Raw genomic sequence first — 11,022 nt, forward strand, 5'->3', positions numbered from 1 at the left:
AACTAAGTGACTCGGGGACCAAAACATTGACATTTTGGGTCCATGGCCTGGAAACTCCCCAAATCTTAATTCCATTGAGAACTTGTGGTCAATCCTCAAGAGGCGGGTGGACAAACAAAAACCCACTAATTCTGACAAACTCCAAGAAGTGATTATGAAAGAATGGGTTGCTATCAGTCAGGAATTGGCCCAGAAGTTGATTGAGAGCATGCCCAGTCGAATTGCAGAGGTCCTGAAAAAGATGGGCCAACACTGCAAATACTGACTCTTTGCATGAATGTCATGTAATTGTCGATAAAAGCCTTTGAAACATATGAAGTGCGTGTAATTATATTTCACTACATCACAGAAACAACTGAAACAAAGATCTAAAAGCAGTTTAGAAGCAAACTCTGTGAAAACTAATATTTGTCTCATTCTCAAAACTTTTGGCCACGACTGTACGTAAGAACTCCAAGGCCGCACTGTAGACATATGTCGACCCTGAGGTTGCTCTGGAACCACTCGGAGCCTGAACTTCCTTGTTGTAGTCCCTCTTGAAGCGGTCCCGCATTGACCACCACCGAGTGGTAACCTTGTCCACTGTGGAAAAAATAATAATAGGTTCATTTACGATTATCGTGGACTTAGGTTTACATTATACACGAGTTAGTGCTGTACTTACCACATTCTTTCTGATCCGCCGCACTGAGATCCTCCCAGCCACTGAACAAACATTCAGATATCTGCCTCCAGAGCCGCTGGGTCGGGTGATGGTCTGCATGGTGGCAGTCAGTGTGGTCCCATAATCCGTGACGCGCCTCCACCAGCTGGATAAGGAGTTCATTGTCTATACAAGGGACAACGAACTCCCTATCTTCCCCGGGGGAAACTCTGGAAACCTGGAAGAAAAAGATACATTACAGAATGTACAAATGAACAATTGTATTAAGAAACAAAGTCTTTGATACATACACGTCCCCGACTGCCATGGCCTTTCCCACGGACTCTGGAGCGGACTTGGGGATCCTGCCTGGCGGATCTAGTAGAAGGTTCCTAATAAACAATATAAAAAAATGGTTAAAACATTAACATTTTTGTATAATATAGATATAGAGAAATATACTTACTTGCTGCCGGTCCTGGTCAATCCTATTCTTCACCTCCCCTCGGTGACTTAGAGGCCCGCGATGACCGGGCCCCAGCAGGTGATGGTGCTGGTGTGGCAGCAGAGCTGTTCGATTATGAAGACTAGAAAAATTAAATGTTATTCGAAAATAAAAAACTATTGTTGCGTGTACTTACCAGTTCTTGAATTCTGCGACGCCTTCTTGGAGGCCTTTGTCTTGCGCCTTGTTCTGATTCTGACATCTGTAGAGATATAATACAAAAGTCTATTTTAACATGCGAAACAACATAATTGACATAGATATCCCAAATTTTTGTTACTTACTTTTGGATATTTTTTCAACTGATGTCACAATCCTTTGACTTGTAGATGCTAAAAAAAAAAAGGAAAAATATTCTAATAAACATACATTGTTTTTGATTACCAAACTCAGTGCCGCCTGCCCACCCTCACTGCATTGCCATCTGCCTCCACCTGTACCATCTGCACCACTACAAGTGCCATCCAGTCCCCACCCATACCATAAACTGCCCAAATGCCAACAAACACACCATTGCCATCTGCCCCCCTTATCCTAAACTGAACTTATCCTAAACGGATCCGCTGCCATAATCTGCCCACATGAATCGTGCAACAAATCAGTGGCTCTTCCGCCCCCCTGCGATCACTCGCACCTTTCATCAATCTGCCCCCATTCTTTGCCATATTTGACCCACCCCACACTTGCAATAATCTGGACACTATTTAATGACCTAAACAAAGTGCATTGGTCACGCCCCCAATTGCCATTAACCAAAAGTCGGATCCATCTAAACCTAGCCCCCCCCACCCATAAACTTGCAATAATCAGCCGCCTTTTCAATATCCACACCCCTGCGCTCGGCCACACCTCGTGCCCCTATTCACTGACCAAACCAATGTGCGTATTTCACGCCCAAAATTGCCATCATCCCTACTGCTGACACATCAATGGAAACGGATCCGCCTCTGATGGAGCCATCACAGACGGATCCGTCTCCATTGACTTCAATTGTGTGTTCGGACGGATCCGTTAGGCTCCGTTTCGTCAGGCACACACCAAAATGCTGCAAGCAGCGTTTTGGTGACCGCTAACCTAGCAGATTACAGACGCAATGGAGCACAAAATGATACATTCTGAACGGATCCTTATCCATTCATAATGCATTGGGGCTCAACAGATCCGTTTTGGGCCACTTATGAGAGCGCTGGAATGGATCTCACAAGCGGACCCAGAAACACCAGTGTGAAAGTAGCCTAATTCACAGCAGTCTATAGGAGAAGTAATCTAAAGATAGCATGTTCAGATCCCTTAGCAAGGCTTTTAAAAAGGAGGGCTTTTTAAAATATTAAAATAAAAATCATCCCTCTTTCTCCAAAATAAAGATAAAAATAAATATAAAAGTAAAAATATAAAAATTATCTTTGGTACTGCCACTTAAAATAAAAAAGCTATCACTATTAAAATATGTATCCCATAGGGTGGACAGTATAACTGAAAAAATATATATATCAAAAAGTCCAATTTGAATTTTTTCATTGCTTTGTTTAAAAAAATAAAAATAAAATAAAAAATTATCATAAACCACCCACACACTCCAAAGTGGTAAAAATAATAAAACTACACATCACAACGCAAAAAATAAGCTCTCAGCCATTAACGTAGACATAATTCTAAAACAGAAATGGGGATCAAAATATGGAGATGCAAAGAAAATAATATATTTTTTTGAAATTATCTTTTTCAGTATTAAAAGGAAAAAAATTGCAAATGTGGTATTACTGTAATTACACTGTGGCAGATGTATTTGTTTATTTTTTACCATACACCCCATCTGGATTTTACAGCTTTACACAACATCAAATTCAAAAGTAGATGGTGTCAATAGAAAATACTATTTGTCCTGCAAAAAAACAAACAAAAAAAACCACAAGCCCTCATACAGCTATATGAATGGAAAATAATAAAAGTTATGGCTCCAGGAAAGCCAAAAGTAAAAATTTGAAAATGGCCTGGTCCTGAAGGGGTTGTCCATCCATATATAGTCAAAATAGCTCATCAATACAGTGCTCCAGACAAAAAACAAATATCAAGGAGCCATTGGCTCCTCACTTGAAAAATTTAGAAGCCGTGTTCCGCGGCCGAGAGCGGTCCGTGGTATGCCGGGCTGGATTCCTGTTCAGAGCAGGAGCGCACGGTGTCATTGGTTTCTATAACGCCGTGCGCTTCATGCCGCCGCTGCTGTACAGTAATACACTCGTATAGTGTATTACTGTAGTGTAGCGGCGGCATGAAACGCACCATGCGCTCCTGCTCTGAACAGGAATCCAGCCCGGCATACCACGGACCGCTCTCGGCCGCGGAACACGGCTGTATGCATTCGGCCTTACCTTGTGTAGTTGCCCATTTGTCTCTCCTTTTTATTCGTTCTTCTAACCCCATCAATCTTGATGCTCACCGTCCTTCATTACACCCCCTCACTGTTCTTCCATTTAAGCCCCCGCCTACTCTCACCCACATGGCTACTGTAGTGTTACAATAAAAAATAAAAAAATGGGATGCTTAGGAGCATGAGGTTTCCTAGGCTACAGCCCATACAGTTAAAGGGGTTGTGCACTAATTTCTATGAACTCTCAGACTAGCCAGATTTACATTACTGATGATGCTTGTGCAACACGCCAGACCTGCAGGGTATAGCGACAGTGAGGTCACGGTATGGGCAATCGAGGGTTACTCACTTTTTGGAGGACCCTGGGCAGGCATGCAGCAGTGAATGAGAGGCAGACACTAGTTCCTCTGGGGCACACTCTGGATGTAGAGACCTGGCCTGATGTTGGGTGAGGTGCCCTGGATGTTGCAGGTATTTAGAGTGTCTGAGGCAAGGTCCCTTTAAGGATCGTGACGCCAGTGCCTGTAACGGTGGCACACCGGTTGGTAGGAATAGTAATTGAGGTACACAGATTGTATGGTGAACCAAACGTTGCTTTACTTGAAAACAGTCCAACTTTGTACAATCAATTACAATGATTAATGAAGATGCAGTCCCTTGAACAATATGTCCCAAGCAGGCTTACTTCACAATGATGGCAGGTATTAATCATGCAAGATACTTGGAGGGCAAACAGTTAATGCTTTGCAGTGCAATGCTGCTCTATCCCCTCAGCTATTCTAGCTGGCTGGATCCCAAGGCCCGGATGCCTAAGTGCTGGCTTAAATCCTTGGTATAAATTCCTTCCTCCAGTATAGACCCTTGCTCTTCACTTTATAGTGTTTCTGCCCATCAGGTTACTTAACCGTGCTTGGTTGTATTCTCCTCTCTTGGTAGGGAAACTGCAGGTTGCTCCCAGGAGGTGCTCTCCTACTACTGGGGTATCTCAACTGAGCTATGCCTAGCCTCAGGAGCTTCAGGCTGACGAGGTAACTCCTCTAGTCCCCTGGAATACACTAACACTCTCCTGTCTGGGCCGTCCTATATATAACTAGGGCTCTCTAGCTCCCTCTAACGCCCGGGAGGCTAAACTGCACCCTGACAGGCCGGACACCCAGTTAACACAGGAAATGCATACACATAACAGTAAGGCAGTAAACACATTAACCCCTTGGTGTAGTGCCCACCTTTACCTAGTGGGACACTACATATGCATGATCCCTAGGTGCTGGGTCTTGGCTCATTCGCTTCAAGGCCTCCACTGCTCGTCTTGGGTTTCTCCATGAAAACTTTTATCTTGATACTGCTGCAGTCAATCACTGGCCACGGTGGAGATCTGCTCCCCTTGCATCACATGACCATTTAACATAAAGCAAGGGAAGCAGTGGTCAGTTATTGGCTGTAACAGGAAGAGGAAGTTTTCATGAAGGGACTCAAGACAAGCAACGGGGGCTGGGGAGCAAACGAGCCAGGACCCAGCACTGGGTATCAGGTAAGTATGAACGTATATTAATTTTTAGTTAATATATAAAAATATAATTTTTAGTTAATTTTTTAAGGAGTTTTCAAACCAGTATTCTTTTAGATGTGACAAAGAATGGGTTACAATAAACTATCCACACTGCAATCCTTAAAAGGCCAATCACTTAAAGGATAACTGTCATATATTTTTTTATTTGCTAGTTTATTATTAGAGCTAGGCATGTATACCTGTGTAAGTCTGTCAATGATTGTCAAAAAATCTGTAATTACCTTAAATAACAGCTTTTATTAATGTCCACTGTCCCTTTCCACTGCTCCCTTAAAAGACCGTTGCTATGGCTCATCTGTCTCCGGCTAGGAAGACAGAGGGGCGGTCCTTCACACTGCATGCCTACATTAGGCTTCAGAGTGAGGAGGCGTGTCTCTCAGTAATCCAATCTGATTGGCTGGCAGAAAGCTGCTGGCTACAGCAAGTTTGTATGTGACCAGAGGGAATGCAGTTTTGTGCTCTGAGAACTGGCAGAGGAGCCATCTTGAGAAGATCCTCATAATGTAGGATTCAAAACAGCCGTAACTAAGGGAAAAACTCAAGGAAAACTGTGGTAAGTGAAGAAACTAAAGATTGGTTTATGCATAATGCTGCTGCAGCAGTAACATATGCCAAAATAGATTTTTTAATGAAAATAATGAAGATTACTCTTACCGGTAATTGGATTTTCCTGAACCCACGACAGTACCACGAGAGAGAGGATCCGCCTCCAAAGACAGGAAACCTGTAGTACAAAAAGGAGGAGACTCCTCTCCCACTTCAGTATGTCTTTTCCAAGGATTTGAGGAACTCCGCCCCATAAGGTTAGTATCATGAAAATTCTCTTATTTTTTTTATTTTATTTTTTTGATGAGTGCTGTCATGGGTTCAGGAAAATCCAATTACCGATAAGAGTAATCTTCATTTTTCCCCTCACCCACGACAGCACCAAGAGAGCGAGAACCAGGGAACTTCTAAGGTGGGATAATATAGCTGAAAGCACCTTTGAACCAAAAGATAAATCAGAAGGAGAATTCAACTGCAGACGATAGTGATTTAAAAAGGTAGAAGGTGAAGACCAGGCTGCTGCTTTACAAATATCCTCAATAGTAGCCACAGCTTTCTCCGCCAAAGAGGTAGAGATTGTCCTCGTAAAGTGAGTGTGAAGGCCTTCTGGAGGTTTACTTCCTGAAGATGAATAGGTCAGGGATACCACGGAAGTGATCAATCTTGCCAAGGTTTTTTTTAGACGCTTGCTGCACTTTATTCTTTCCCTGAAAAATAATAAACATGGAGGAGGACTTCCTCCAACCTTTAGTCCTAGAAAGGTAATGAAGTAAATATCTCCTAACATCTAGACAATGGAAAGCCTTTTCCTCCTCAAATGTTGGATTCGCAAAGAAAGATGAAAGGATCATTTCCTGAGACCTATGAAATATGGTTGCTACTTTTGGAATAAATGCAGGGTCAGGTCGGATAACTACCCTATCATCTAGGATGGTAGTATAAGGAGCATTAATAGAGATCGCCTGAAGCTCACTAATTCTACGGGCTGAAGTAAGCATCACCAAGAGACACAATTTAAGAGATAGTATCCTAATCGGAATTTGCTCAATAGGTTAAAAGTTTTTTTTGTTAGGGTATTTAGGACAAGATTCAAGTCCCAAGGAGCTACTCTTTTAGTGACTGATTTAAAGAAACATATGACCCATGTGTTTGTTGAAATGTGTTCATTAAAAAGAGCTGATAGAGCCGAAGACTGAACGCTTAAGGTGTTGGGGGACAACCCTATCTGCAAACCCCTCTAAAGGAACTCCAAGATTTTAGTAATTGGTGCCTGACATGGAAGGTCTGAAAAGAGTAACCATGCAAATGATTTTTTTTTTTTCCAGACTCTAGCATAGATGGAAACCGTAACTCTTTTCCTACTCTTTAAGAGTATTTATTAACTTATCAGAAAAATCTCTTCTAGCTAGAAGCTGCCTTTCAAGTTCCAGGCCGTCAGATGCACACTGTCTACCTAAGGGGTGTAACACCGGCCCCTGAGAAAGAAGATCGTTGGTTGTTAGGAGAACCCATCGATCTGTTACCGACAATCTCCTTAGCCAAGTGAACCATGGTCTCTTGGGCCAAAATGGAGCAATTAGAATTACCCTAGCTCGGTCCTCCCTTATCTTTTTCAAAACTCGTAGAATCAAGGGGAAGGGAGGATAGGCATAAGCTAGTGGAAAATTCCACCTGTGGAGAAAGGCATCTAGACCACAAGGGGATCCCTCCGGAGACTGCGGAAAAAATGTGCTCACTTTCCTGTTTAGAATTGTAGTGAAAAGGTCTACACATGGAAGACCCCAACTGTCTGTCATTTTTCTGAATATCCTTGGGTTCAGGCTCCATTCTCCCTGTGAGATTAAAGGGCTTCTGTCAGCCCACTAAACCGTTTTTTTTTTTTTTTTTTGTTTGTTTGTTTGTTTGTTTAATAATAATCCCTATACTGCGAGCTCTGCATACATAAGCTAAATAATCATTTTGGTTAAGTAGAATTTGATAAAAAAAAAGCTATTTTTATAATATGTTAATTACCTTGCTACCAGCAAGTAGGGCGGCTACTTGCTGGTAGCAGCCGCATCCTCCGATCCTAATGACGCCCCCTCCGCATTGTGATTGACAGGGCCAGGGAACGGAATCGTTCTCTGCTGGCCCTGTTTGAATTCCAAATCTCGCGCCTGCGCCGTACCGGTCTTTAATCGGCGCAGGCGCACTGAGAGGCTCCATCCATGTGACGTCATCGGCGCAGGTGCATTGAGGATGGAGCGGCCGCCTCTCAGTGCGCCTGCGCCGATTAAAGACAGGTACGGCGCAGTTCCCTGGCCCTGTCAATCACAATGCGGAGGGGGCGTCATTAAGATCGGAGGATGCGGCTGCTACCAGCAAGTAGCCGCCCTACTTGCTGGTAGCAAGGTAATTTACATATTATAAAAATAGCTTTTTATCAAATTCTTCTGAACCAAAATGATTATTTAGCTTATGTATGCAGAGCTCGCAGTATAGGGATTATTATTAAACAAAAAAAACGGTTTAGTGGGCTGACAGAAGCCCTTTAAGTGGCGGGTTAGGAAATCTGCCTATACATTCTCCAACCCTTTTATGTGGACTGCAGAGATAGACTTGCAGTTTCGTTGTACTATATGAAAAATGTCTGCCAGCAATGACATCAAACTTCGGCATTTGGTACCTCCCTGTTTATTTACATAAGATACCACTGTACTGTTGTCCGACATTATTCTAAAGTTCCTGCCTGAAATCAATGGAAGAGCCTGCAGAATTGCAAGTTTTACCGCCATCAACTCCATATTGGAGGATACAAATCCCAGATCTTCCTTCCATAATCCCTGAAAGGATAGGTTTTGAATATGGGTGCCCCAGCTCCAAGGACTTGCATCGGTCGTCAGGTAGGTCGTTCACTATCCATGGTATTCCCTGACTCAACTTGGCCATATTCAACCACCATCTCAGGTTGAGTAACGTCTTGGCTGAGATCTCCATCTTTATTTTAATTCTAAAGGTTGTTTCCCTTTTTGCCACGCTGTCAATAGCTCCCATTGAAGGTCCCTTGAATGAAATTATGCCCACATGACTGCAGGGATACATAAGGTTAGGCTTCCCAGGATTGACATTCCTTTCCTTATGAAAATTTTCGGACATCTGATCAAGGTCTGTATCTTTATTTTTATGTTCAGATTTTTTTTCTTCCGGTAAACATATCTGCCGTCTAGAATTAGACCCAGGAACTGTTGACGCTAAAGGGGATTTGGTTTAGATTTTTTCCTGTTCAAGATCTAACCCAATTTCTCTAGAATTCTGATCACCTTTTGTACTGCCCTGCTGCATGCCTCTTATCTAAGTATGGGATAAAGAGTATGTATTTTTCTTTAATGTGAGCTGACATTTCTGCCACCACTTCTGATGTATAGGTACATGAAAATAAGCATCTTTTAAGTCTAACACTGCCATGAAGCACTCTGGAAACAGAAGATTTATCACTGACTTTAAAGGGACACTGACAGGCCCTATAAACATATTTAGATATTCCTATGCAGTCAAAGGTCTATTAAAGTGTATTCCAATGATATAAGAGTACCCCCTGTCCGCATTTTAAACCATGTAAAAACAACTTTATATTCATCACTTTCATCAAGGGGCGGTTTTTCCTCCTACCTTTGTGCCCAGCCGCGCACCAACTGTCGTTTCCTACCGCCGCCCAGCTCATTATTATTCACTGCGCTGGGCGGCTTTTACTCTTCTCTCCGCCCTCACTGAGTATCTTGGCCGGCACAGGGGCATTAACTATTAGAATTTCTGATGACATCAGCGCTCTGAAGCGCTGGATACGAGTGCCATATATGGTTAGGGCTATGGTGGTGCTACTGCCATAGGGGGCATCCGCTAGCTCAGCAGACCCCCCCCTCCCCTAGCAGTTAGAGCCTGGTCTCGGGAGGGGCACTTCCAGATTATTTTCTGTCCGCCGCCACAAAACAATGGTGCTTATAGAACAGACTACACAGTGTAGCGTTATACTGTATATTGTGTGGCACAGTGTAGCGGTATACTGTATATTGTGTGGCACAGTGTAGCGGTATACTGTATATTGTAGGGCACAGTGTAGCGGTATACTGTATATTGTGGGGCACAGTGTAGCGGTATACTGTATATTGTGGGGCACAGTGTGGCGGTATACTGTATATAGTGTGACAGTGTAGCGGTATTCTGTATATTGTGGGGCACAGTGTAGAGGTATACTGTATATTGTGTGGCACAGTGTAGAGGTATACTGTATATTGTGGGGCACAGTGTATGTTATATGTGTATAACAAACATACTCCACATGAAAACTTACAATTACTTGGCTTGACCCCTGGGGATCTCGGACGCTACTTTCACACTTTGGCCGGGGGCTTGGCGGAGCTGATCATGTGTTTTATCCTAATGAAAAAGATTTCATAATAAGGATTTGGAGAAGGGGCAGATGGATAGCAGAGCAGGGAGATGCTGGTGCTGCTACTAGGGGGTCATACCATGGGGAGTAATAAAGCCCACCATAATGCCCCCCAGTAGTAATAATTCTCCTTATAATGTGACAATGTGCAAAAAATACCCCCTTGTAATGCCCCCAGTTGAGCCAATGTCCCCATAGTGCCGCCATAATGTGCCAGTATAAAATACACCTATATAGTGCCCACAGTAAATTCCCCCATAGTGCTCCTCTCCCCCCTTCCTGCTAGTGCCCCCCATAATGTACCAGTATAAAATGCCCCATATATAGTGCCCCAGTAGATGCCCTCAGTGTCCAGCCTCTGATAGGCTGCCGGCCTAGTGTCCCCCATAATGGCCCCCAATAATGTGCCAGTAAGTGTCCCCATAGATTCCCCCCATCATGTGCCAGTATCAAGTGCCTCTCTCCTCCCCCCCATGTCCTAGTATCATAGTGCCATCTCCCCCCAATGCGCCAGTATCAAGTGCCTCTCTCCTTCCCACCCACCATGTCCTAGTATCATAGTGCCAAACCCCCCATGTGCCAGTATCAAGTGCCAACCCCCCATGTGCCAGTATCAAGTGCCTCTCTCCTCCCCCCCATGTCCCAGTATCATAGTGCCACCCCCCAAACCCAAAAGTGCCAGTATCAAGTGGCAAGGCAAGATACTGGCAAGTATCATGTGCCAGTAGCCAGTATCAGGCTCTAACCCCCCCTCCCCCCATGTGCCAGCCCCCCCCCCCATGTGCCAGTATCAGGTGCCTCTCTCCTTCCCCCCCATGTGCCAGTATCATAGTGCCATCTCCCCCCCCCCAAAAAAAGGCAAGATACTGGCAAGTATCATGTGCCAGTAGCCAGTATCAGATGCCAACCCCCCTCCACCCCATGTGCCAGCATCAGGTGCCTCTCTCCTTCCCCCCCATGTGCC

At 44.0% G+C, this 11,022-nt stretch overlaps 1 protein-coding gene across 1 annotated transcript; it reads right to left on the reverse strand.

The window, feature by feature from the left end:
* Positions 1 to 340: 340 nt before the first annotated feature.
* On the reverse strand, positions 341 to 8,608 carry LOC122927188. The gene is made up of 9 exons (XM_044278804.1): positions 8,401 to 8,608; positions 6,378 to 6,617; positions 5,972 to 6,253; positions 1,433 to 1,591; positions 1,285 to 1,350; positions 1,110 to 1,213; positions 955 to 1,035; positions 665 to 881; positions 341 to 582 (listed from the first exon to the last, which is right to left on the reverse strand). The coding sequence occupies exons 1-9, from the start codon at positions 8,606 to 8,608 to the stop codon at positions 380 to 382; spliced, it is 1,560 nt and encodes a 519-aa protein (XP_044134739.1). The 3' UTR covers positions 341 to 379.
* Between the last annotated feature and the right edge of the window lie 2,414 nt (positions 8,609 to 11,022).

The sequence above is a fragment of the Bufo gargarizans genome, chromosome 1 (assembly GCF_014858855.1).
Source record: "Bufo gargarizans isolate SCDJY-AF-19 chromosome 1, ASM1485885v1, whole genome shotgun sequence".
In the NCBI taxonomy this organism is placed as follows: Eukaryota; Metazoa; Chordata; class Amphibia; order Anura; family Bufonidae; genus Bufo; species Bufo gargarizans.

Bases quoted from the DNA above. Each gene is read 5' to 3' on its own strand.
- LOC122927188 (XM_044278804.1), bottom strand. From the start codon at position 8,608: ATGGAGATCTCAGCCAAGACGTTACTCAACCTGAGATGGTGGTTGAAT. The intron at 1,351-1,432 runs GTAAGTAACAAA...ATATCTCTACAG, and splicing joins AGTTGAAAAAATATCCAAAA to ATGTCAGAATCAGAACAAGG. The intron at 1,036-1,109 runs GTAAGTATATTT...ATTGTTTATTAG, and splicing joins TTGACCAGGACCGGCAGCAA to GAACCTTCTACTAGATCCGC.